General features: G+C 48.1%; 1 protein-coding gene across 1 annotated transcript in view; it reads right to left on the bottom strand.

Moving 5' to 3' along the window:
- Positions 1-11384: 11384 nt before the first annotated feature.
- ADAM19 (ADAM metallopeptidase domain 19) overlaps positions 11385-27408 on the bottom strand; it is a 181991-nt gene continuing 165967 nt past the window's right edge. The window contains exons 21-22 of the mRNA XM_063928395.1: positions 14472-14645; positions 11385-14136 (exon numbers count right to left, since the gene is read on the bottom strand). Coding sequence (XP_063784465.1) covers positions 14068-14136; positions 14472-14645 — 243 coding nt within the window. The 3' untranslated portion in view covers positions 11385-14067. The remainder of the gene's footprint in view (positions 14137-14471; positions 14646-27408) is intronic.

Raw genomic sequence — 27408 nt, 5'->3', positions numbered from 1 at the left:
AAATAAATTAGTTCTGTTGCAAAAAAGAAAATCAATAAAAAAAAGAAACGAGGTAAAAGAAATATAATTTTGCATACTTTTATTTAGTTATACGATCACAGCTGCTTCAATCTCTGAGAAGGAAAATATTTCATGTATAATGAATTGCAGCACAAATGACACATTTATAATGATTAATCACTTGATTTCTTATTTGGCTGTACTGTATATAAAACAATGGCAACTATAATAAAGGAATGAAAGTTGCAGACTATGATATCCAATGACCTAAATCAAGTATTAATCTTTCCACATTTTTTCTGTAAGTACATTATTTTTCCTATATTTTTTTCCCATCTGTCACAGAACAATGATCTAATTTTGTTGTTCTTTGCTGTTAACAATAAATAAATGTCAACACTATATTTACATAAGACAGTAAAAGTGATGGTACATTACATGTCTTCTCTGTACCATCTAATATCCCCCTATGTCACAGATTAAAGAATAATTGCACACAAATCTGAATTTTCTTTTGTAAGCAACCTTTAGAGGTTACTCACCCAGGGAAAGGCGTTCAGACCATACAGCAGGGGTTCCCAACCACGGGGGGGCTAAATCTGAGTCACACTCAAAGTGTCTGTATTTGTGGGCAGTCGCAGTAGCCTAACTTATGCCAGTGTGAGCTTCCATATTGCTAATGTAGGAATCCATGTGGCTTCAAACGAAAATCCACGCCGCCCACTGATTTTATGCCAGCCACAACCATCAACATTAGTATCGGCGACATATGCAAAGATGCACAAATTTGTATATGTGATGTGTGCAAGAACTCAACATTTGCGTCTGTGCACAGAGATCCGTCCGATTCAGAATTAGTCCCTGGGATGGAAGGCGGGAGGGTGGACCAGTGATGTGTGTCACACTCACCGATACTGACGAGTGCATGCGAGGCATTGCGAGAACCGGCTGGATTGCATAAACCACAGACCCTAGCAGTCACCTTTCTGGGGCCATGTTTTTGATGTGTGTGAAATTATCCTTTAATGAGACAATAGGGTCTGTACAGAGTAAATGACAGTATACATCGGCTGCATCTGTGTCATCATTGTCAGTGTCTGTCCTATAATAGATCAAACAATACACCTAACACTTAACGTTCTGCAGTGCATTTGCATGAACACGCCCTCACTACACTTTGCCTATATGAGAACGCCCCTTCACACATTGCTCCGCCTCTATCTCATTCCGCACACTCGTGCTTGTGTGCACTCGTTTTCTGGCCATGTGCACTGGATTACGGAACCCTATGGACCCTGAAGAAGAAAACTTAATTTCTTCTGGCTTTTTATTCCAGAAGTTTCCTAGTCAAAGTTTATTCACAAAATGCCTCACAAAACATGATGTTAAATAATAATTAATTTTGCTGAAATGCATTTCCTTTAAAATACAAATGCCGTCTCCACATAGAGTAGGCAGCCGTTCTATGAGCTGAACCGATATCCATCACAATTTTGCTTATCAAGTTACTATGGGCTAGTGAGATCACTGAGGCCCAAGTTAATAGGTTGCCTCAGTAGTGTACTAAGGGGGTCATTCCGATCAAATTTAGCACAGCTACGATCATTTTTCCAGATATGCGGGGGGACGCCCAGCACAGGGCTATTCCGCCCCGCATGTCAGTGCCGCCCCCCTTCCCCTCCCGCACAAATACAAAAGCATCGCACAGAGGCGATTCCTTTGTATCTGTGGAGTAACTGCCGCCCAGCGCAGCTCCTGCGGCTGGCCAGGAGTTGTGTGTCGCTGCCACTGGCCGCTGCGGCTGCGTGAAACGTCACGCAGCCGCCGCACCACGCCCCCCCAACGGTCCGGCCACGCCTGCGTTGGCCGGACCGCGCCTACTAAATGGCGGCTTAACGCCGCCGTTCAGCCCCCTCCCACCCAGCGACCGCCTCTGTCTCAGAGGCGATTGCTGGGCACCGACGACTGCCATGCGCCGGCGCCGCACATGCCCAGTTCCGACCCGATCGCTGCGACAAACTGCAGTGAGTGATCGGGTCGGAATGACCCCCTAAGTCATACCTGCCAACATTTAAAAAACAAACGCAAAACTAGGACGATAAGCCAAACACATGAACCACCCAAACCACATCCCAAGTCACCCAAATGACGCCCACACTCTGACAAAGCTACACCCATATTAGAAACATGCCCAGCCATTTCTTGTTGCTCTGAGAACTGGGCTGCTAGGGGGTATGCTAGTCCCCACGGAACTGACGTTACACAATGTCTGTGTATAGTGACTGTGTATAAGCATCTGATCAGAGGCAGAACCATAGTTGTTGCATGAATTCAGTCTATCCTGGCACAAATGGCCATAATGTTGGGCACAAATCCAAATATTAGTACAGGTTCTGGTAATTTTGGTGTTAAGGCTGTGCATCTGTTACACTTTAAGTATTATAGTATATATGACCTCTAACCTCTTTCCTCCTACCCATTCTCCTCTCCAGCATCATAATTACATCATTATTCTTATGTCTCATGTGTAAGGAAGAGAAGAGACACCGCAGCTTTCTTAGCTATGAATCATGCCCTCTCACTATAACTCACGTGCTGCGGGACTGTAATACAGTATAAAATAAGAATTTACTTACCGATAATTCTATTTATCGGAGATGGATGCTGGGGTTCCTGAAAGGACCATGGGGAATAGCGGCTCCGCAGGAGACAGGGCACAAAAGTAAAGCTTTCCGATCAGGTGGTGTGCACTGGCTCCTCCCCCTATGACCCTCCTCCAAGCCAGTTAGGTACTGTGCCCGGACGAGCGTACACAATAAGGGAGGAATTTTGAATCCCGGGTAAGACTCATACCAGCCACACCAATCACACCGTACACTTGTGATCTAAACCCAGTTAACAGTATGATAACAGCGGAGCCTCTGAAAAGATGGCTCACAACAATAATAACCCGATTTTTGTAACTATGTACAAGTATTGCAGATAATCCGCACTTGGGATGGGCGCCCAGCATCCACTACGGACTCCGAGAAATAGAATTATCGGTAAGTAAATTCTTATTTTCTCTATCGTCCTAGTGGATGCTGGGGTTCCTGAAAGGACCATGGGGATTATACCAAAGCTCCCAAACGGGCGGGAGAGTGCGGATGACTCTGCAGCACCGAATGAGAGAACTCCAGGTCCTCCTTAGCCAGGGTATCAAATTTGTAGAATTTAGCAAACGTGTTTGCCCCTGACCAAGTAGCTGCTCGGCAAAGTTGTAAAGCCGAGACCCCTCGGGCAGCCGCCCAAGATGAGCCCACCTTCCTTGTGGAATGGGCATTTACATATTTTGGCTGTGGCAGGCCTGCCACAGAATGTGCAAGCTGAATTGTATTACACATCCAACTAGCAATAGTCTGCTTAGAAGCAAGAGCACCCAGTTTGTTGGGTGCATACAGGATAACAGCAAGTCAGTTTTCCTGACTCCAGCCGTCCTGGAACATATTTTCAGGGCCCTGACAACATCTAGCAACTTGGAGTCCTCCAAGTCCCTAGTAGGTGCAAGGCACCACAATAAGCTGGTTCAGGTGAAACACTGACACCACCTTAGGGAGAGAACTGGGGACGAGTCCGCAGCTCTGCCCTGTCCGAATGGACAAACAGATATGGGCTTTTTTTGAGAAAAAACCACCAATTTGACACTCGCCTGGTCCAGGCCAGGGCCAAGAGCATGGTCACTTTTCATGTGAGATGCTTCAAATCCACAGATTTGACTGGTTTTAAACCACTGTGATTTGAGGAATCCCAGAACTACGTTGAGATCCCACAGTGCCACTGGAGGCACAAAAGGGGGTTGTATATGCAATACTCCCTTGACAAACTTCTGGACTTTAGGAACTGAAGCCAATTCTTTCTGGAAGAAAATCGACAGGGCCGAAATTTGAACCTTAATGGACCCCAATTTGAGGCCCATAGACACTCCTGTTTGCAGGAAATGCAGGAAACGACCGAGTTGAAATTTCTTTGTGGGGCCTTCCTGGCCTCACACCACGCAACATATTTTCGCCACATGTGGTGATAATGTTGTGCGGTCACCTCCTTTCTGGCTTTGACCAGGGTAGGAATGACCTCTTCCGGAATGCCTTTTTCCCTTAGGATCCGGCTTTCCACCGCCATGCCGACAAACGCAGCTGCGTTAAGTCTTGGAACAGACATGGTACTTGCTGAAGCAAGTCCCTTCTTAGCGGCAGAGGCCATAAGACCTCTGTAAGCATCTCTTGAAGTTCCGGGTACCAAGTCCTTCTTGGCCAATCCGGAGCCATGAGTATAGTTCTTACTCCTCTACGTCTTATAATTCTCAGCACCTTAGGTATGAGAAGCAGAGGAGGGAACACATACACCGACTGGTACACCCACGGTGTTACCAGAACGTCCACAGCTATTGCCTGAGGGTCTCTTGACCTGGCGCAATACCTGTCCCGTTTTTTGTTCAGACGGGACGCCATCATGTCCACCTTTGGTATTTCCCAACGGTTTACAATCATGTGGAAAAAACTTCCCGATGAAGTTTCCACTCTCCCGGGTGGAGGTCGTGCCTGCTGAGGAAGTCTGCTTCCCAGTTTCCATTCCCGGGATGAAACACTGCTGACAGTGCTATCACATGATTTTCCGCCCAGCGAAAAGTCCTTGCAGTTTTTGCCATTGCCCTCCTGCTTCTTGTGTCGCCCTGTCTGTTTACGTGGGCGACTGCCGTGATGTTTTTCCCACTGGATCAATACCGGCTGACCTTGAAGCAGAGGTCTTGCTAAGCTTAGAGCATTATAAATTTACCCTTAGCTCCAGTATATTTATGGAGAAAAGTCTCCAGACTTGATCACACTCCCTGGAAATTTTTTCCTTGTGTGACTGCTCCCCAGCCTCTCGGGCTGGGCTCCGTGGTCACCAGCATCCAATCCTGAATGCCGAATCTGCGGCCCTCTAGAAGATGAGCACTCTATAACCACCACAGGAGAGACACCCTTGTCCTTGGATATAGGGTTATCCGCTGATGCATCTGAAGATGCGATCCGGACCATTTGTCCAGCAGATCCCACTGAAAAGTTCTTGCGTGAAATCTGCCGAATGGAATTGCTTCGTAGGAAGCCACCATTTTTACCAGGACCCTTGTGCAATGATGCACTGTTTTTAGGAGGTTCCTGACTAGCTCGGATAACTCCCTGGCTTTCTCTTCCGGGAGAAACACCTTTTTCTGGACTGTGTCCAGAATCATCCCTAGGCACAGCAGACGTGTCGTCGGGATCAGCTGCGATTTTGGAATATTTAGAATCCACCCGTGCTGTTGTAGCAGTATCCGAGATAGTGCTACTCCGACCTCCAACTGTTCCCTGGACTATGCCCTTATCAGGAGATCGTCCAAGTAAGGGATAATTAAGACGCCTTTTCTTCGAAGAAGAATCATCATTTCGGCCATTACCTTGGTAAAGACCCGGGGTGCCGTGGACAATCCAAACGGCAGCGTCTGAAACTGATAGTGACAGTTCTGCACCACGAACCTGAGGTACCCTTAGTGAGAAGGGCAAATTTGGGACATAGAGGTAAGCATCCCTGATGTCCCGGGACACTATATAGTCCCCTTCTTCCTGGTTCGGTATCACTGCTCTGAGTGACTCCATCTTGATTTGAACCTTTGTAAGTGTTTTTTTTTTTTTAGAATAAGTCTCACCTAGCCTTCTGGCTTCAGTACCACAATATAGTGTGGAATAATACCCCTTTTCTTGTAGTAGGAGGGGTAATTTAATTATCACCTGCTGGGAATACAGCTTGTGAATTTTTTCCCATACTGCCTCCTTGTCGGAGGGAGACCTTGGTAAAGCAGACTTCAGGAGCCTGCGAAGGGGAAACGTCTCGACATTCCAATCTGTACCCCTGGGATACTACTTGTAGGATCCAGGGGTCCTGTACGGTCTCAGCGCCATGCTGAGAACTTGTCAGAAGCGGTGGAACGCTTCTGTTCCTGGGAATGGGCTGCCTGCTGCAGTCTTCTTCCCTTTCCTCTATCCCTGGGCAGATATGATCTTATAGGGACGAAAGGACTGAGGCTGAAAAGACGGTGTCTTTTTCTGCAGAGATGTGACTTAGGGTAAAAACGGCGGATTTTCCAGCAGTTGCCGTGGCCACCAGGTCCGATGGACCGACCCCAAATAACTCCTCTTCCTTTATACGGCAATACACCTTTGTGCCGTTTGGAATCTGCATCACCTGACCACTGTCGTGTCCATAACATCTTCTGGCAGATATGGACATCGCATTTACTCTTGATGCCAGAGTGCAAATATCCCTCTGTGCATCTCGCATATATAGAAATGCATCCTTTAAATGCTCTATAGTCAATAAAATACTGTCCCTGTCAAGGGTATCAATATTTTTAGTCAGGGAATCCGACCAAGCCACCCCAGCTCTGCACATCCAGGCTGAGGCGATCGCTGGTCGCAGTATAACACCAGTATGTGTGTATATACTTTTTATGATATTTTCCAGCCTCCTGTCAGCTGGTCCTTGAGGACGGCCCTATCTATAGACGGTACCGCCACTTGTTTTGATAAGCATGTGAGCGCCTTATCCACCCTAAGGGGTGTTTCCCAACGCGCCCTAACTTCTGGCGGGAAAGGGTATACCGCCCATAATTTTCTATCGGGGGGAACCCACGCATCATCACACACTTTATTTAATTTATCTGATTCAGGAAAAACTACGGTAGTTTTTTCACATCCCACATAATACCCTCTTTTGTGGTACTTGTAGTATCAGAAATATGTAACACCTCCTTCATTGCCTTTAACGTGTGGCCCTAATAAGGAATACGTTTGTTTATTCACCGTCGACACTGGATTCAGTGTCCCTGTCTGTGTCTGTGTCGACCGACTAAAGTAGACGGGCGTTTTAAAACCCCTGACGGTGTTTTTGAGACGTCTGGACCGGTACTAATTGTTTGTCGGCCGTCTTATGTCGTCAACCGACCTTGCAGCGTGTTGACATTATCACGTAATTCCCTAAATAAGCCATCCATTCCGGTGTCGACTCCCTAGAGAGTGACATCACCATTACAGGCAATTGCTCCGCCTCCTCACCAACATCGTCCTCATACATGTCGACACACACGTACCGACACACAGCACACACACAGGGAATGCTCTGATAGAGGACAGGACCCACTAGCCCTTTGGAGAGACAGAGGGAGAGTTTACCAGCACACACCAAAAACGCTATAATTATATAGGGACAACCTTATATAAGTGTTTTCCCTTATAGCATCTTTTTTATATATTTCTAACGCCAAATTAGTGCCCCCCCTCTCTGTTTTAACCCTGTTTCTGTAGTGCAGTGCAGGGGAGAGCCTGGGAGCCTTCCCTCCAGCCTTTCTGTGAGGGAAAATGGCGCTGTGTGCTGAGGAGATAGGCCCCGCCCCTTTTTCGGCGGCCTCGTCTCCCGCTCTTAACGGATTCTGGCAGGGGTTAAATATCTCCATATAGCCTCCGGAGGCTATATGTGAGGTATTTTTAGCCAAAATAGGTATTCATTTGCCTCCCAGGGCGCCCCCCTCCCAGCGCCCTGCACCCTCAGTGACTGCCGTGTGAAGTGTGCTGAGAGGAAAATGGCGCACAGCTGCAGTGCTGTGCGCTACCTTTAGAAGACTGAGGAGTCTTCTGCCGCCGATTCTGGACCTCTTCTTACTTCAGCATCTGCAAGGGGGCCGGCGGCAAGGCTCCGGTGACCATCCAGGCTGTACCTGTGATCGTCCCTCTGGAGCTGATGTCCAGTAGCCAAGAAGCCAATCCATCCTGCACGCAGGTGAGTTCACTTCTTCTCCCCTAAGTCCCTCGTTGCAGTGATCCTGTTGCCAGCAGGACTCACTGTAAAATAAAAAACCTAAGCTAAACTTTTCTAAGCAGCTCTTTAGGAGAGCCACCTAGATTGCACCCTTCTCGGCCGGGCACAAAAATCTAACTGGCTTGGAGGAGGGTCATAGGGGGAGGAGCCAGTGCACACCACCTGATCGGAAAGCTTTACTTTTGTGCCCTGTCTCCTGCGGAGCCGCTATTCCCCATGGTCCTTTCAGGAACCCCAGCATCCACTAGGACGATAGAGAAAATATAATAATCCATGGAATAACAAGTGGCTATCCGCCCTACGTAAGAGGCGGCTGTTGGCTGATAACGCAGAGCTGTATTCATTACCAGTACATTGTCACTTACTATGAGGAGGCGTACCTGGGCTGTACTGGGGTGTTCTCCCATAGGTAAGGTTCAGAGAAGCGCACTGATGCAACTGCAGGCTATGCAGAGATAGACGGAAGCTTAAAGGTGTCTGTTTCCAGATGTATCTTTTTCAGCTGGTATAGACTAGTACGGGAGTCCGCAATGTGTGGCACTCTTGCTGCCGTGGAACTACACATTCCAGCATGCCCTACCACAGTTTTAGCATGCTCAGACAGCAAAACTGGAGTAGGGCATGTTCAGATGCAATGCTTCACAGCAGCTGGAGTGCTACAGGTTGCTGCATACCCCTGCACTAGTGCGAGTATAACTCCGCATACAGGCACAGGTGAAATATGCACATTTATGTCCCTTCTCGCAGTGCGTGAGCACATACTGACGACAGTCGTCCAACTCTGCATCGCCCACTGTTACCTCTGCCTGTGTGTGTTCAGATTAGATTACAGAACAGTTGCCAGCTAATCTACAGTACTCATGAGAATGACAGCACCATGGACAGCACCTGGATTTTTGTTGCCTTTTTGGCTGCAATGTTCAAAAATGAAATAACAAAACAACATAAATATACATTTGCAAAAAGTAAAATAAAGCATAAGACCTCCAGGGTCATAATCCCATCACAGAACACTGTCTCAGTAATAGCATTACTCCAGTTTTGTTTCTCTTTGTTATGTAGATACTAAATAACCTCTGTTATTTCCCCACCGTTTGCATGGTGAGACTGCGGAGTTCTGTTTATCACACAAACATTGGACGAGAACCTCATTTGTGAATCGCAATGGGTGCGTGAAGGTTTTGCACTGGTGTCCTATATGGTCCATCTGGGCACACTGGAAGGTGCAAACCTACTTGCTGCTAGCCGACGAGGAAATGTCTCCCCCTCCTCCAATCTATTACACATTCTCGGAGGTGGCACAATCAGGCCTCGGCCTACACTAAGAGATGCCCAGGCCTCGCCATAAAATAAACATTACATGTGGCATAGTCTGCTTCTCGCCTAAGTGCACATAATGTCACCCCACAGGACTGTGCTATGCGCCCGCCTCACCCACTGACCATATCACTAGGCACTGCCTACTAGATCATCTAACCCACTTCCACCATCAATATACACACCTACATTTCCCTTATAATATACTCTCATTCCCTTATAATATACTCTCATCCAGGTTTCATATAATTCCTGACTATGGCCCTCATTCTGAGTTGATCGGTCGCAAGGCGATTTTAGCAGAGTTACACACGCTAAGCCGCCGCCTACTGGGAGTGAATCTTAGCTTCTTAAAATTGCAAACGAAAGATTCGCAATATTGCGATTACACACCTCGTAGCAGTTTCTGAGTAGCTTCAGACTTACTCGGCATCTGCGATCAGTTCAGTGCTTGTCGTTCCTGGTTTGACGTCACAAACACACCCAGCGTTCGCCCAGACACTCCCCTGTTTCTCTAGCCACTCCTGCGTTTTTTCCGGAAACGGTAGCGTTTTCATCCACACGCCCCTAAAACGCCGTGTTTCCGCCCAGTAACACCCATTTCCTGTCAATCACACTACGATCGCCGGAGCGATGAAAAAGCCGTGAGTAAAAATACTATCTTCATTGTAAAATTACTTGGCGCAGTCGCAGTGCGAATATTGCGCATGCGTACTAAGCGGATTTTCACTGCGATGCGATGAAAAATACCGAGCGAACGACTCGGAATGAGGGCCTATATTTTTTAATTCAAGTGGCAAATTCCTTTTTTTTAATGTTTTAAATACATTGGTATACATGTGCATACTGTATAATAGCTCTCTTGCTTACTTGTGACATACTTGCATCTGCATGGAGAGGAATGCGTCAAAGTCCTGCGTCACCAAGTTACATCAGGGAAATGTGCAAATGTCTGTTACCCATGGGTGTGCTACAGGAGATCTACAGCCAGTAGGTCGCCATAGACAAAAGGTCAACATATGAAAGGTTGACACTGGAAAAGGTCGACTGGGTCAAAAGGTCAACATGACCATTTCACTGCGCTTCAGGCACGGTGTGTCGCTTCGCTCGCCACAAGGTTACTACAGGTTATGATTTGTGACATGGATAGTCAAGGAAGGGAAAAGTCCAAAAACATGAAACTCCCCCACAAAAAAGTGTCGACCATATGAACCTGTCGATATTTCAAATGTCGACCTTTTGTCCATGTCGACCATATGGGGTCGGCCTAATGTATGTCGACCTATAGTCTGGATCCCGTTCCCCAGTCCTGCAGACTCATTTAGGGCAATGTATGAAAGTGACAGACTGCTGGCCATGCGGCAGCTCTAACCTGTGCATTTCACCATCTTTCACCATCTATGTGACTCAGTCTGATTTTCTGCAAACCTTATACCATCAAAATGGTGGTATGTGTAGGGAGCAAAATACTTCACGCTATGAAGGGAGAAGCTGCGGCATTCATAACAATGGGGGTTATTCAGATCTGATCGTAGATGTGCTACATTTAGCATATCTACGATCAGTTTCTCAGACATGCGGGGGAGCAGTTACCCTCCACATGTCAGGCACCCCCCCCCCCCCCCCCCCCCCGGTGCGAAATCATTGCATGGCGGCGATGCTTTTGCACCCGTCAAATAGCTCCGTGCCTTCGCAGCCTAGCTGCGCGGACAGGCGGCTACCCGGAATGTGACAGGAGATGCGGCTTCACTGTGAGCGCAAAAGATGGGCCAATGCACATTACACGCTTCATACGCACTACAGTAAGTTGCAGGAAGGTAAAGAAAATGAGTTCCCAAGTCGAACAGAGTTTGTAAAAAAATAAATCGGACAAGACGCAAATAAGAGATTTTTTTTAAAATGAGTGAACAGTAGACTGCAGCCCTGCTATTAGATAGCAGAGACAGCAGTTAGACTATATTTGCAGAATTGGGTGTGTCTAAAGCTGGGTACGTACTGGAGAGACATCGGAACGAATGCCCTTGAGCCCAGATTCTGTGGGCCAGATGTACCAAGCCTGAAAAGTGATAAATATCACTGTGATAAAGCACCAGCCAATCGGCTCCTAACTTTCATTTTTCAAACACAGCCTGTGACATGGCAGTTAGGAGCCGATTGGCTGGTGCTTTATCACAGTGATATTTATCACTTTTCAGGCTTAGTACATCTCCCCCTGTGTAACATTAGAACGAGTTTTATGAAGGACGAAATCATAAGCATAAACAAGGTCACTAGCGATATCGCTAGGTCTGATGTGCAGCAGCTCAAACCTGGCGACCGCCGCCATCACCCGTACACACCAAGCGATGTAAGCGATTTGTCATTCCGAAATGGAAAATCGCCCCGACAACGATCCAATGTGAACCCAGCTTTAGATGCATTCGGTGACTCAAGCATGACCGGCAGCTGTCACTATCATCAGCTGACAACTTGCACCTGGGGCTGAGTACCTGCAAGTCTACGAGTGCATTTTGTGTTGACGCGCCCTTAATTTTGGCTGCAACTACACTTCTCCTTCAAACCCATCGTCCCAGCCCTCTTGGCGCAGGAAGCCAAAAGTGCAGAATGTGGACTAGTCACCAGGTCAAAGGACCTGCACTGCGAAAAGACGCACAGGCACACTTGAAGAAAAAAAACAAGTTGAGAGGAAAAAACGACGCAACTTGAATTTAAGTCCAACTCTGAATGAGGTTGTCTGTGTGTAGTAAGGGCATTCACAAGTGTGCTAGTAGATATTTCCTACAATGGATGTGTCTTTTACATGTAAGGAATTGGCGGAATCATTTCCTATCCCTTCATGGGGAATACCTTTAGCACCTTTCACATATACTAGCTATACACAGGAAAGCACGATTTGATCAATGCAATGAAATATTTAACATGAAACGGAAGAAGTTCTCTCCCAATGTCCCCTCACTTTCCCGATTACATGAGGGCATACAACACCGGAACCCAGCAGTTTCAGGTGTACAATGCAAAAGCTGGAATGAATGAGTAGAGGGAGGTCCTAACTGACAGAAGAATTACAAAACAATAAATACATATTACTTGATTGCCCCTACACCATCCAACAGCTTTAATGAACTTACTGTATATATCTAGCATAATTGTTAATAAATCTGTTTAATTAAGGTAGAAATAAATATGAAGAATAAGAATTATTTAAATGCGCTGGGGCCAGTGTTGGTGCACTAAAACATCCTGTGTTTTATGCACATATTACTGTGTTTTATGAAAGTTAATAACCCGTGCCTATACTTATTTGGCACACCCTGTCACTATGTCTGCTTTCATTTGTGCTATGGTGGATATATGTATGTATATATTTATGTGCAATTAAATTAATGTTTTCCCAGACACACACATTTTCCTTGAGATAACCGATTAGAGCGTGAGGAGACTTCAGCACCTGAGTGAAAATGATTCTATTGCTAAAGGATTTTAGTTTGGCTAACTCAGGGGAAGGTAAAATATGGCACCCCAGCTGCTGTGTAACTACATATTCCAGCATGCCCTGCTAGTTTTAGCATGTCCTAGTAGCATGCTGGAGTACCACACATTGCCTACCCATGGGCTTATTTGTCCCTTGTCTATTAACATGATGCTGCAGCAACATATTAAATGGACATGGGGCCTGATTCAGGTTGGATTGCAAATTCTGCTAAGTAGCAGAATTTACAATCCTTGTGAATGCATGCTGGGGCCCGCCCATCGCAGGGCAAGGCCGGCCAGCATGCTGACCGCCGCTCCCCTTCCCCCCCTTGATCAAGCAGAAATAGCGATTGCACCGCAATTTCTGCTTGGTCTCAGAAATGAGGGTTGCCTCCTGCAGGGGCAGCTTGGCTGCACCCGCCGGAGGCCCACCGCTATCTTTCTGATCGCGGCGGCGGCTGCATGTGACATCACGCAGCCGCTGCAATCGTGCCGACGCCATGCCACCGTTTAGATTACGCTGCCTCCATTTTCCTGTTGCCACACCGCAGAGCTCCGTCTCCACCTAGGAAATGGAGCGCTGCTGCCCCGCGAACACCTCTGCCTGATTGACAGGCAGATGCGTTTGCATTTTCGGTGGGCGCCCACAGAAAATGCAGGCACATGTGCAGGACAGGCCCTGCGCATGCGCCCGCATCCATTTCATAATTTTTGCGGTTGGATCGCCTATTGCGGTCCAACCTGAATCGGGCCCATAAACTGTATTTTTCTTTTTACTCTGATGCATAATTTTCATACTTTTTTCCTTTACCAGCTATTATTGTAGCACTGCCCTTATTTGTACTCTCTCATTAAAGTGTACTCGTTGCGTATCTCCAACATTCCAATTTTTGGAATCAGGATATCACTGAAAATGGGTATGACCATTGCACTGTGGGAAAGACCATCTCATAATGAGCTTGTTCTTCAGGGGCGTGTCTAGCGATTCTGAACTCCCCTCCCCTGAAGACTCCGTGAACAGGGATAGTCAGACTAAAATTGGACCTACAAGAAATTATGCATGGAGACAATCATTTTGTAGGGTGTACCAATTTTCAATCTATCGTTTCACTATGAACTAGTGACATCACTAAGATACGAAGCACAAAGTTTCTTGCTTCACAAAATTCTGCATGTCTCGCTGACACTAATTTCCTGAATATTCTCTCAGCACACAAAATAGCTGCCTCCATTTTAGTCCACAAGTAAATACAGAAAGTCAGCAGATGTTCTTGCCAGTGGTATTATTCATCTCCTCTGAGACATGTCATTTTGGAACAGTGCAGAGCTAGAATTAACCCTTTGTTTAGACACAACCTCTTTTGTCTCAGCAACTTGATGTCAAAGATTATCTACAGATGTTCTCACTGGTCACTTGGCAGTTAGTCTCGGCCTACTTGGAGGAACCGGAGGTGGAACTCTTCTGGGGGGCTGTAATGCCTGAAAACAAAGAAAAACTTTTACTTTCCGCAGTCCCAACAAAGTCATACTAAATTAGTCACTCAAAATAATTGTGCCATCAGCAAAAAATTGAGCGTCAAAGAAAATAAAGCTGTTTATGCTTAGTGAAATGCATTAGTTTTAGTTGTTGGAACATTAAGTGAATTACATTGTTAACCATGTGGAATGTGTTAGTTTATGTTTTCCTTTGTTGTTTGGCCCTTTTCTATGACAGTGTTGGAGTCACAAATCTACAGTCACAAGCTAAATCCTGCAGATTGTAGAATACCAGACATCTGCTTACAGTGAATAACTATACTGAGGTTCCATTTTACCTTACGCGGTGGGACACCAGGAGGCAGTGGGGCTGGTCTGTTAGGTGGGGGTATTCTTATTTGAGGAGCACCACTTCTAGCTCTACCCTCTAACTGCTTGTGTTGATGAACGGATGAAGGTCTTTGTTCATGTACCATGTGGTGGATCTGCAAACTGACCGGACTTTTTGGACACTGTAGAGGAAGAGTAAAAGGAGATTTATGGTAGACTTGCCATTGATAAACTTCTTTCTGCGAGGTACACTGGATTCCACAGGGAATAACATTGGGGTGTAGAGTTGGATTTTAATCCGAGGCACCAACAGGCTAAAAACTTTGACTGTTCCCAGGATGCACCGCACCACCTCCTCTATATAACCCCTCCTCCGTGCACAGGAGCTCAGTTTTGTTAACCAGTCCAATGCAGTAGCAGGTAAAGAGACGGTAGTTGTAAGTCACATAGATCCACGTTCTCACGACAGGAGAAGGGACCAGCGGCTAATGCCATACAAACCTAAAGAAGCTAAGTGCGTCAGGGCGGGCGCCCTGTGGAATCTAGTGTATCTTCACAGAAAGATTTAACAATGGTAAATCTACCATAAATCTCCTTTTCTGCAGCGGGGTACACTGGTATTCCACAGGGAATAACACTGGGGATGTCCTAAAGCAGTTCCTCATGGGAGGGGATGCACTGTAGCGGGCACAAGAACCCGGCGTCCAAAGGAGTCATCCTGGGAGGCAGAATTATCAAAGGCATAGATCCTGATGAACATGTTCACAGAGGACCATGTAGCCGCCTTGCACAATTGTTCTGTGGACGCGCCACGGCAAGCTGCCCAAGAAGGTCCAACAGACCGAGTAGAATGGGCCTTGATAGCAGCAGGAGCCGGGAGACCAGCCTGCGCATAAGCTTGTGCAATCACCATTCTAATCCATCTGGCCAAAGTTTGCTTGTTTGCAGGCCAGCCACGTTTGTAAAAACCAAACAGTACGAAGAGGGAATCAGACCTCCGAATGGGGGCAGTCCTCTCCACAAATATACGGAGAGCACGTACCACATCCAAAGACCTTTCTTTGGAAGACAACCAGCAGAGATAAAGGCCGGAGCCACAATCTCTTGGTTAAGGTGGAAAGATGACACCACCTTAGGCAGATAACCAGGGCGAGTACGGAGAACTGCTCGGTCACGATGAAATATCAGGAAGGGCGGACGACAGGACAAAGCGCCTAAGTCCGACACTCTTTTAGCAGGGGCAATAGCCAATAGGAATAGGACCTTAATAGTAAGCCATTTCAGGTCCACAGAATCAAGAGGCTCAAAGGGAGACCCTTGCAGGGCATTAAGGACAACAGACAGATCCCATGGAGCCACAGGAGGGACATAGGGAGGTTGTATCAGCAAGACACCCTGAGTGAAGGTATGAACGTCAGGAATAGATGCAATTTTCCTCTGAAACCACACCGACAAGGCAGAAATATGAACCTTGAGGGAAAGCAGACGAAGGCCTAAATCCAGGCCCTGTTGCAGAAAAGCCAGAAGCCATGAGGTTCTGAACTTGTATACATCGTAGTTTTTAGCAGCACACCAGGTGAAGTAAGAGTTCCAGACCCTGTAGTAAATCCGAGCCAAAGCTGGTTTATGGGCCTTCAACATAGTTTGGATGACCGCCTCAGAGAAACCTTTGGCCCTCAGGAGTGACGCTTCAAGAGCCACGCTGTCAAAGCCAGTCTGGCCAGGTCTGGGTAGACACAAGGGCCCTGAATGAGGAGGGCTGGGCGTTGAGGAAGTAGTAGAGGACGTTCCATCGATAGACCCTGCAGGTCTGAGAACCAATGCCGTTTGGGCCACGCTGGTGCGACTATAAGTAGTATTCCTCCTCCTTGCTTGAACTTCCGCAGAACCCTGGGCAGGAGTGACACCGGAGGAAAAATGTATGGCAGTCGAAATTTCCATGGAATTGCCAGTGCGTCGATGAACGTTGCTTGAGGATCCCTTGTCCGTGATCCGAAGACCGGAACTTTGTGATTGTGTCGAGACGCCATCAGGTCTACGTCTGTTAGGCCCCACTTGTCCACTAGGAGTTGAAACACCTCCGGATGAAGGCTCCACTTTCCGGCGTGTACGTCCTGACGACTGAGGAAATCCGCTTCCCAGCTGAGGACACCCGGAATGAACACTGCCGATATTGCTGGCAGATGGCATTCCACCCATTGAAGAATTCTGGACATTTCCATCATTGCTTTTCGGCTTCGAGTGCCGCCTTGACGATTTATGTACGCCACCGCGGTGGTGTTGTCTGACTGTACTTGAACAGGCCTGTTCCTTAACAGAGGCAGGGCTAGTGTCAAAGCGTTGAACACTGCCCGCAGTTCCAGAATGTTGATAGGGAGGAGAGACTCCTCCTTGGTCCAGTGACCCTGCAGAGTGTGTTGCTCGAACACCGCGCTCCAGCGCCTCAGACTGGTGTTCGTCGTCAGGAGGACTCAGTGGGGAATCCAGAAGGGACGGCCCCTGCTCAACTGTTGATCCTGGAGCCACCAGGACAGGGATAAGTGGACCTCCGGAGTCAGGACCATCATTTGAGACCTGATCCGCTGAGGCAGACCATCCGACTTAGAGAGGATTAACCATTGGAGAGGGCGAGAATGGAATTGAGCATACTACACCATGTCGAAAGTCGACACCATCAGGCCTAGTACTTGCATCGCCGAGTGAATAGACACTTTTGGGCGAGAGAGAAAGTATCTGATCCTGTCCTGAAGCCTCAGGATCTTCTCTGGAGACAGAAACAGCCTCTGGCTGTGCGTATCCAGCAGGGCCCCCAGGTGCACCATGCGCCGCGCAGGGACCAGGGAGGACTTTTTCCAATTGATCAGCCATCCGTGGGCTGTGAGGAATTGCACCGTCAGCTGGAGATGACTCAGAAGGACATCTTGGGAGCTTGCCAGGATCAGCAGGTCGTCCAGATACGGCAGGATCCTGATTCCCTGTTGACGGAGATGAGCTGTCATCACGGCCATGACCTTGGTGAAAATCCGAGGGGCCGTAGTCAGTCCAAACGGCAAAGCCCTGAATTGATAATGGAGGTTGCCAATAGCAAACTGCAGATATTGCTGATGCAAAATGGCAATAGGTATATGCAGGTAAGCATCCTGTATATCCAGGAATACCATGTAGTCCCCAGGTTCCATGGCCAGTACAATGGAGCGCAGTGTTTCCATACAGAACTTGGAAACTCTCACAAACTTGTTCAGTGACTTGCGGTTGAGAATAGGCCGGAAAGACCCATTGCGTTTCGGTACTAGAAACAGAGTCGAGTAGTAGCCCCTCCCCATTTGGGAGATAGGCACCGGCACCACCACTCCTGTCTCCAGGAGTGACTTGACAACCAAGTGTAGAGCTTGCACCTTCAATGGGTCCGATGGGATGACCGTTGCGCAGAACTGGCGAGTGGGATGTCTCTTGAAAGAGACCACGTACCCGTGAGAGACAACTTCCTGCACCCACGCGTCTGAAGTGGTCCTTAACCAGACCTGGGTGAACTGCAGGAGTCGGCCTCCCACCCTGGGGTCCCCCAGGGGGAGGCCCGCCCCGTCATGCTGCAGGCTTGTCCTGTTTAGAAGAAGGCTGACGGGCAGCCCAGGATCGTTTAGATTTGGGCTTACCGGTCTTGGAAGTACGATGCTTGCTCGAGTACCCCTGACCTTTTGATTTACCTGAAATCCGAAAGGAACGAAAAGTAGTACTTTTAGCTTTCGGAGCAGAAGGAGTAGTATTAGGAAGGCACGCAGTCTTAGAAGAAGCTAAGTCAGTCACGATCTTATTAAGATCTTCTACAAAAAGGATGTATCCCTTAAAAGGGAGCACCTCCAGAGTCTTCTTGGAATCTAGTTCCACCTTACAGGACCGCAACCACAGAATCTGGCAAGCCAAAATAGACGTAGTGGATGCTTTGGACGCCAGAATACCTGCCTCAGAGGACGCCTCTTCAATATAATGGGAGGCGGTGGTAATATGAGACAGACACTGTTTGGCAATGTCAGAAATATCCTGAGGTAGCTCTTCCTCCAGTGCCTGGACCCACACATCAATAGCTTTTGCAGCCCAGGAGGCCGCTATAGTGGGCCTGTGAATTGCCCCAGTTAGGGAATAAATATACTTCAGGCATCCCTCCACACGCTTATCTGTCGGCTCCTTCAGGTAGGTGACAGTGGTAACAGGCAGAGAAGAGGAAACCACGATCTGTGCAACGTGCGAGTAGACCGGCGGTGGAGATTCCCACTTCTTAGTTAACTCCGCAGGGATAGGATAACGAGCCAACATCTTCTTGGATAGGGCAAACTTCTTTCCTGGGGAGACCCAAGCCTCTTGACGTATCTCAATTAAAAGGTCAGAGTGAGGAAAAACGAGACCTTTGCCACCTTCTGACGCTTGAATTTATCAGGCTTTTTTGATGCAGTAGTGGGATCAGCTTCATCATCAATCTGGAGAACCATTTTGATAGCTTCCACTAATTCAGGGACATCAACCTGAGGTACATGCTCCCCATCAGAGTCCGCTGAGTCAGAGTCAGTCGGATCAGTATAGGCCCCATCTTCATCAGAAGAAGTATCTGAAACATGAGTGGATTGAGAGGAGGAAATCACACGCTTAGAGGGCCCCTTAGCCCCAGAGGGGTGAGGTGTAGGCTTCTGTTTAACCAAGGATTTATTCAAAACCTGTATCTGGTTAGATAGTGTGTCCGCCCAAGGCGGATTAGCTACAGGGACAATTTGTGGCTGCAATGGCACAGGCAGTCCCACAGGGGGCGTAAGACGTGTTACTAAAGTATTTAACATACAAGAAAAGGTGGCCCACGGTGGCTCTTGTTTGGCCACGGGGTCAACAGGTGGAGTGGGAGATGTAAGGGACTCAGTACCCACATCCCCAGCAGCAGGTTCCCCTCCCGGTAAATCTGTGGGAGCAGCACTGCCTGATGCAGGAGCCTCCACGGAATTTCTGCCCTGTGTGGCAAACATTATGAGGAATGTAGCCGTGGGGCACACAGTACAATATAGCCAAACAATAGTAATACCGTATTCCCGTGGTTTATGTGCTAATACAAGCAGGACACAAACAGAGAAATGAATCGGTATGGGGTGACTGAAATACACAGAAAACATACACTGAAATGTATAGACTGTGTAGCACTATATATGTATATTTATAGACGCACTTATCCTCCCAGGGTTCACAATATTGTGACAGCAAGGGTGTGACACACTTGAAAAGGAGAGCACACACAGTAGCTATATGGCACACTCAGTCACAAACACCATGCAGGAATAATGTGGACAACAATAATACTGCACTGGACAGGCAATTTACATACAATAGCAGATATGTATATGCAGAGAGATATAACAATGCACAGCAGTACTGGATGTATATCACAGAATAATTGTACCACCTATTCTGTCAGTAACACACTTATTTCTTAACTAACACAGTCAAAAGACAGGTAGGATACTCAAGTGTACTGTATAAGCACGGCGCTGGAACAGGCGGCTATACAGAGGAGACAGCAGCCAGCAATCCCATAGAGAGCAGCCCTTCAGCTAAAATGGCGCCAGGTCTCAGCAGGGAGTGAGGGGAAAGTGAAAGCAGCTTCAGGGCGGGAACATCTGCAGTAGATGGTGCCTGGAGCTGGGGGGAGGGGCTACAGGCAGCGCTCTATCCCCACAATGCTGGACTTCACCACTGGTAACTTAAGGAGCCTAAAAGAAATGCCTGTGCTTCGTTTACTGCCCTGGTGGATATAGTGGGGTCCCTGAGCAGTACAGTGTCCACGCCAGCCGCGCGGTCCGTCTCCCACGGGCAGCGCATGAATCACGATTTGTACCCGGCGGGTCCCCCTGGGGGACCCTCTTACCTCCTCCCCAAGTCCTGCAGCCATGCGATCCTGGAGATGAGCAGCGGCGGTGTGCCAAAATACTGGTGCATCTCCGCTGTAAGTACCCGGGAACCAGGCCGTGGGAGTATACAGCGCCGCAAAGGGGAGGTGATGGAGCCGCAGCATGGCATGTCTCCCAGACATAGAAGTGCTGCGGCTCAGTAGCATAGTGAAAGCTTTCTTCATTTCTTCAAAGTCTTCAGGGCTGCCTAAGGCAGCCCCCTCTGTTAGTGACCTGCACTGCAGGCACCAACTTTAAAACTGAGCTCCTGTGCACGGACGAGGGGTTATATAGAGGAGACGGTGCGGTGCATCCTGGGAACAGTCAACGTTTTTAGCCTGTTGGTGCCTCAGATCAAGATCCAACTCTACACCCCGATGTTATTCCCTGTGGAATACCAGTGTACCCGGCTGCAAAAAAATAGGATTTTAATTACCTACCGGTAAATCCTTTTCTCGTAGTCCATAAGGGATATTGGGGAGATTTAGTGCGATGGGGGAATAGACGAGGTCCAAAAGGAGCCGGTGCACTTTAAATTTCTTCACTGAGTGTGCTGGCTCCTTACCTCTATGCCCCCTCCCACAGGCAGTTATAGGTAAAACAGTGCCCGAAGGAGAAGGACATACTTGAGAGAAGGAACATAACAAGAATAAGTGGTGAGAGTTACACACCACGAACATAAAACAACCAGCAACGGCTGGAAACAACATACAGCAACAGCTGAACAGGTATCCATATAAGAGAACCTGCAGTAAAGTCAACGCACTGAGACGGGCGCCCAATTCCCCTTATGGACTACGAGAAAAGGATTTACTGATAGGTAATTAAAATCCTATTTTCTCTAGGATACATAAGGGATATTGGGGAGACTTAGTAAGATGGGGAAGTCCCAAAGCTTCCAGAACGGGCGGGAATGTGCGGAGACATCTGCAGCAACGCCTGCCCAAACTGGGTATCCTCTTTGGCCAGGGTATCAAACTTGTAGAATTTTACTAAAAAGTGTTCTTCCCCGACCAGGTAGCAGTTCGGCATAGTTGCAAGGCCGAGACTCCACGGGCAGCTGCCCAGGAAGAGCCCACCGATCTTGTAGAGTGGGCTATCAGAGACTTAGGAACAGGTAAGGCTGCCGACACATAGGCCTGTTGGATAGTAAGTCTAAGCCAACGAGCAATAGACTGCTTTGAAGCAGGACAACCCTTTTTCTGCGCATAATAGAGCACGAACAAGGAATCCGTCTTTCTAATCTGAGCCGTTCGCTTGACATAGATCTTCAAGGCTCGCACAGCATCCAATGCCTCTGGAGGAGCAGAAAAGTTCCAAAACTTGACAGGATCACAATAGGTTGATTCAAGTGGAACGCAGAGACAACCTTCGGCAGAAACTGCTGCCTAGTCCTGAGTTCCGCTCTGTCATCATAAAAGACCTGGGGGTATATTTACTAAAATTCGTATTTTTCTGAATGAGGTTAAAGTTCAAACACGAATGACATCGAATGTGTGAAATTGCAACCTTTTAAATTTTTTACGCCTCATTTACTATGCTGTCGTATTCTGCATTTTCGAGTTTTCCGATGTCGATGTCATTCGTATTTTCGGGCAGTGTTTTACGGGAGTGAATAGTAAACACTGCCGACATTAACACAATGAATCTCGGCCGGATCTGTGAGATCCGTGCAGGGTTTCATTGTGCACCTTAAAAAAAAAAAAAAGTGTTAAAAATCATGAAAAAAATTGCGTGGGGTCCCCCCTCCTAAGCAAAACCAGCCTCGTCCTGGTTGAAAAAATATGGGGAAAAAAATTGACAGGGGTTCCCCCATATTTAAACAACCAGCACCGGGCTCTGCGCCTCGTCCTGGTGCAAAAAATATGGGGGACAAAAAGCGTAGGGATCCCCCGTATTTTTTGAACCAGCACCGGGCTCCACTAATCAGAGATAATGCCACAGCTGGGGGACACTTTTATATAGGTCCCTGCGGCCCTGGCATTAAATCAGCTGGGGGACACTTTTATATAGGTCCCTGCGGCCCTGGCATTAAATCACTAACTAGTCACCCCTGGCCGGGGTGCCCTGGAGGAGTGGGGACCCCTTAAATCAAGGGGTCCCCCCCCTCCAGCCACCCAAGGGCCAGGGGTGAAGGCCGAGGCTGCCCCCCCCCCCCATCCAAGGGCGGCGGATGGGGGGCTGATAGCCAAGTGTACAAATAAGAATATTGTTTTTTGTAGCAGTACTACAAGTCCCAGGAAGCCTCCCCCGCAAGCTGGTACTTGGAGAACCACAAGTACCAGCATGCGGTGGAAAAACGGACCCGCTGGTACCTGTAGTACTACTACAAAAAAAATACCCAACAAAAAACAGAACACACACACCGTGACAGTAAAACTTTATTACATACATACACACCTACATACACACATACTTACCTATGTTCACACGAGGCTCGGTCCACTTCTCCATGTAGAATCCACGGGGTACCTGTGAATAAAATAATACTCACACAATCCAGTGTAGCTTCTGTCCTCTTTGTAATCCACGTACTTGGCAAAAAACAAACCGGAAAACCCGAACCACGCACTGAAAGGCCCCTTTCCCCGATTGGCGGGACCCCCCCGTGACTCCTGTCAAAGAGGGTCCCTTCAGCCAATCAGGGAGCGCCACGTCGTGGCACTCTCCTGATTGGCTGTGCGCTCCTGAGCTGTCAGTCAGGCTGCGCACTGAAGATACAATGTAGCGCATAGCAACACTGCGGTCAGCGGTTGAGATTACTCGCGGTCAACTGCTGACCACAAAGTGTTCTGTTTTTTTTGTTGGGTATCTTTTTGTAGTAGTACTACAGGTACCAGCGGGCCCGTTTTTCCACTGCATACTGGTACTTGTGGTTCTCCAAGTACCAGCTTGCGGGGAGGCTTGCTGGGACTTGTAGTACTGCTACAAAAAACAATATTCTTATTTTTACACTTGGCTATCAGCCCCCCATCCGCCGCCCTTGGATGGGGGGGACAGCCTCGGGCTTCACCCCTGGCCCTTGGGTGGCTGGAGGGGGGGGGGGGACCCCTTGATTTAAGGGGTCCCCACTTCTCCAGGGTACCCCGGCCAGGGTTGACTAGTTAGTGATTTAATGCCAGGGCCGCAGGGACCTATATAAAAGTGTCCCCCGGCTGTGGCATTATCTCTCTGACTAGTGGAGCCCGCTCCTGGTTCAAAAAATACGGGGGACCCCTACGCTTTTTGTCTCCCGTATTTTTTGCACCAGGACCAGGCGCAGAGCCCGGTGCTGGTTGTTCAAATATGGGGGAACCCCTGTCAATTTCCCCCCCATATTTTTACAACCAGGACCGGCTCAAAGAGCCCGAGGCTGGTTTTGCTTAGGAGGGGGAACCCACGCAATTTTTTTCCCTGATTTTTAACCCTTTCACACCCCTTCCCACTGATCAACATGCACGGATCCGTGCATGCCTATCAGAACACGGTAAAAAAAAGCAGGTCTATTTTAAAACTGCTTTTTTTTACGATTTGTATTTTTTCACGGCAGTGTTTGGCTATTGCCGGCAGTGTTTGTGAATTACAATTTTTAGTAAATTACCGAGTTGTATCAAATAACAGGCGTATTTGACCGATGGTGTATTCATTCATATTTTTTTCCTTTGCCTTCCAAAAGAATATGAATGCCCTCATCACTGCCGAGATTTTAGTTTAGTAAATTCCCGAGATGACACTTTGACGAAAAAACACCAAATCGGTCAAAATCGGGACCTTAGTAAATATACCCCCAAGTTGGGACTTTTACACGATAAGGCCCCCAATCCTGAGACACATCTAGCAGAAGCCAGGGACAGTAACATCACCGTCTTCCACGTGAGGTACTTGTCTTCTACCGTCATCAGAGGTTCAAACCAGGAGGACTGTAGAAAATCCAACACTACATTCAAATCCCAAGGTGCCGTGGGCAGCACAACAGGAGGTTGAATGTGAAGTACTCCTTGCAAGAAGGTCTGAACTTCTGCCAATATTGATCCCCTTGGGGTGGGCACCGTCATGCTGAGAACTTAGTGGAAGCAGAACTGGTGCTCTGTTCCTGAGAACCGGTGTTCGCAGGTCTTCTGGTCTATCCTCTGGTGCCTCTAGCCACATTGGATGCACCTCTGGCCCTAGATCGAAATCTGTTAGACCGAAAGGACTGAACAGATGACCCCGGGGAGGAACACCTAGCCGACGGGGCCCCAGAGGGAAGAAACGTGGATTTCCCCGCAGTAACTTTAGAAATCCACGTATCCAACTCAACCCCAAAGAGCCATTCCCCAGAAAAGGGGAAAGATTCCAAACTGCACTTGGACTCTGCGTCCGCTATCCACTGACACAACCACAAGGCCCTGCGCGCCGACACTGCCATGGCAGAGGTCCCAGCATTAATATTGCCCATCTCCTTGAGCGAGTCACACAGGACGCGTGCAGTGTCCTGAATGTGCTTCAGGAGAGTCACCGTAGTGACCAGAGGCATATACCCGGAGAGGCCCTCCTGAATTTGAGAAACCCACGTGTGAATGGCATGGGTCCTCCAGCAACCCGCTATGACCGGCCTTTGCGATACACCTGCTGCTGTGCAGATAGATTTTAGTGTAGTCTCTATTTTTCTGTTCCCAGGGTCCTTTATGGTAAAGGAGCCCGGGGTAGGCAGCACCACCTTTTTTGACAGTCGAGAGACTGATACGTCAACCCTCGGGGGTTCTTCCCAAGAATTTCCTACTTTCAGGAGCAAATGGGAAAGTGTGCAAAAATCTTTTTGACACTTGGTATTTTTTGTCTGGATTTTTCCAGGCTATCTTAAATAGGTAATCAGAATCAGGGACAGTGACATTAGGCTTGTTTTTTTGTTAAAAAAAAATGACTGCTGTGACACAGCGTCCTCTAGAGGGAGTTTTAACACGTTCCGTATAGCCAGAATGTACATCTTCATCTGAATTAGAGTAGAGCAAGTAAACCACGCTTTTGTAGTATCTGCCCTGGCAGCTAAGTCTGCAACAGCCTGTTGTAGTAGTTGAGTTTTTTGAACATTAGCAGTGAGTTGTGATGACATATCAGACATCATATTTTTAAGGGGCCCTAGCCAGGAAGGCTCTTGAACCTCTCCCCCAGCCCCCTCACTGAGTTGTGAACATTGGCTGCATTGTTCACATGATACAGAATCAGATGATAAGGGAGAGAATCTTTTGTGGCATACACTGCATAGTTTGGGTTTACCCATGTTCACAGTAAAGCACAATCACATATGTAGAACGTAATTACTAGCAAGCCTGCCCCTTACTGTATTTGAGAGGGAGATAGAGAGAGAGGACCAGCACTACCCAGCTACACAGCCCCAGTGAGGCTGTAAGCTGCTATATCACAGTGAAACACCTATGATTACTGTCCTTTATAGGACACGGATTCTGTACAACAGCGGCTCTCCCCCTTTGCTACACCCTGTACCAGTTTTTCAGCATTTTCTGACTGTCAGGATGAGCTGTGTGTGCCTGCTGCTGCTGTAAGCAGAGGAAGGCGACAAAATACTGCTGATCCCGCTCTGAGGTAGCTCCGCCTCCCTAATGGCACTGGAGCTAGAGAGTTCTTTATACTGGCAAACACGCCCAATTAGCTTAAAAACATCACACAAGTGCTAGTTTAAGCCACCGCTAGCCAGTGTACACAGGGGTCTATAGCGGGTCCCTTGCACTTTGATCCGGGGGATCCCCCCTAGCAGGGCTCCCGGTTTGTACTCACCACTGTTGTCACCTTCAGGCTATTGATAGGGGTGTGCGGCGTGCTGCGACAGCTAAGGCGCAGTGCCCCGCTGTACAAATAACCTCTCAGGACGGTGGTCCTGCAGCGGGAATGCGGCTCTGACACATCGCAAGGGCGGTGACTGCCCCCCCCCAAATCCCACAGTGCAGGTATGCTGTTGCCCAAACAGCATACCGAAAATAATAAAAGTTTAAAAGAAATTAAAGAGAACTCTCTGGAGCTGCAGAGATGTGCATCCTCTCCTCAGGGCACTTTTTTCTATACTGCCTGTGGGAGGGGGCATAGAGCGGAGGAGCCAGCACACCCAGAGAAGAAATTTAAAGTGCACTGGCTCCTCTGGACCTCGTCTATACCCCCATCGTACTAAGTCTCCCCAATATCCCTTATGGATGCTAGAGAAATAATATACCCTAATATTAAAACTGTGTGTGCAAGTGTTCTTAACACCAGATGTAACTGAATCCAATATAAACAAAAAACACCAAATTAGTGCTACTGCCTGACCAGTCCAGCCTGCATGTCATACTGCTACTGCCTGACCAGTCCAGCCTGCATGTCACACTGCTGCTGCCTGACTAGTCCAACCTGCATGTCATACTGCTGCTGCCTAACTAATCCAGTCTGCATGTCATACTGCTGCTGCCTAACTAGTCCAGCCTGCATGTCATACTGCTACTGCCTGACTAGTCCAGCCTGCATGTCATACTGCTGCTGCCTAACTAGTCCAGCCTGCATGTCATACTGCTACTGTCTGACTAGTCCAGCCTGCATGTCATACTGCTACTGCCTGACCAGTCCAGCCTGCATGTCACACTGCTGCTGCCTGACTAGTCCAACCTGCATGTCATACTGCTGCTGCCTAACTAATCCAGCCTGCATGTCATACTGCTGCTGCCTAACTAGTCCAGCCTGCATGTCATACTGCTACTGCCTGACTAGTCCAGCCTGCATGTCACACTGCTGCTGCCTGACTAGTCCAACCTGCATGTCATACTGCTGCTGCCTAACTAATCCAGCCTGCATGTCATACTGCTGCTGCCTAACTAGTCCAGCCTGCATGTCATACTGCTACTGCCTGACTAGTCCAACCTGCATGTCATACTGCTGCTGCCTGGCTAGTCCAACCTGCATGTCATACTGCTGCTGCCTTACTAGTCCAGTTTACATGTCATACTGCTGCTGCCTAACTAGTCCAGCCTGCATGTCATACTGCTACTGCCTGACTAGTCCAGCCTGCATGTCATACTGC

This window comes from Pseudophryne corroboree, chromosome 6 (assembly GCF_028390025.1).
Source record: "Pseudophryne corroboree isolate aPseCor3 chromosome 6, aPseCor3.hap2, whole genome shotgun sequence".
Lineage (NCBI taxonomy): Eukaryota > Metazoa > Chordata > Amphibia > Anura > Myobatrachidae > Pseudophryne > Pseudophryne corroboree.
This window is presented reverse-complemented; position numbering and strand designations above follow the sequence as displayed.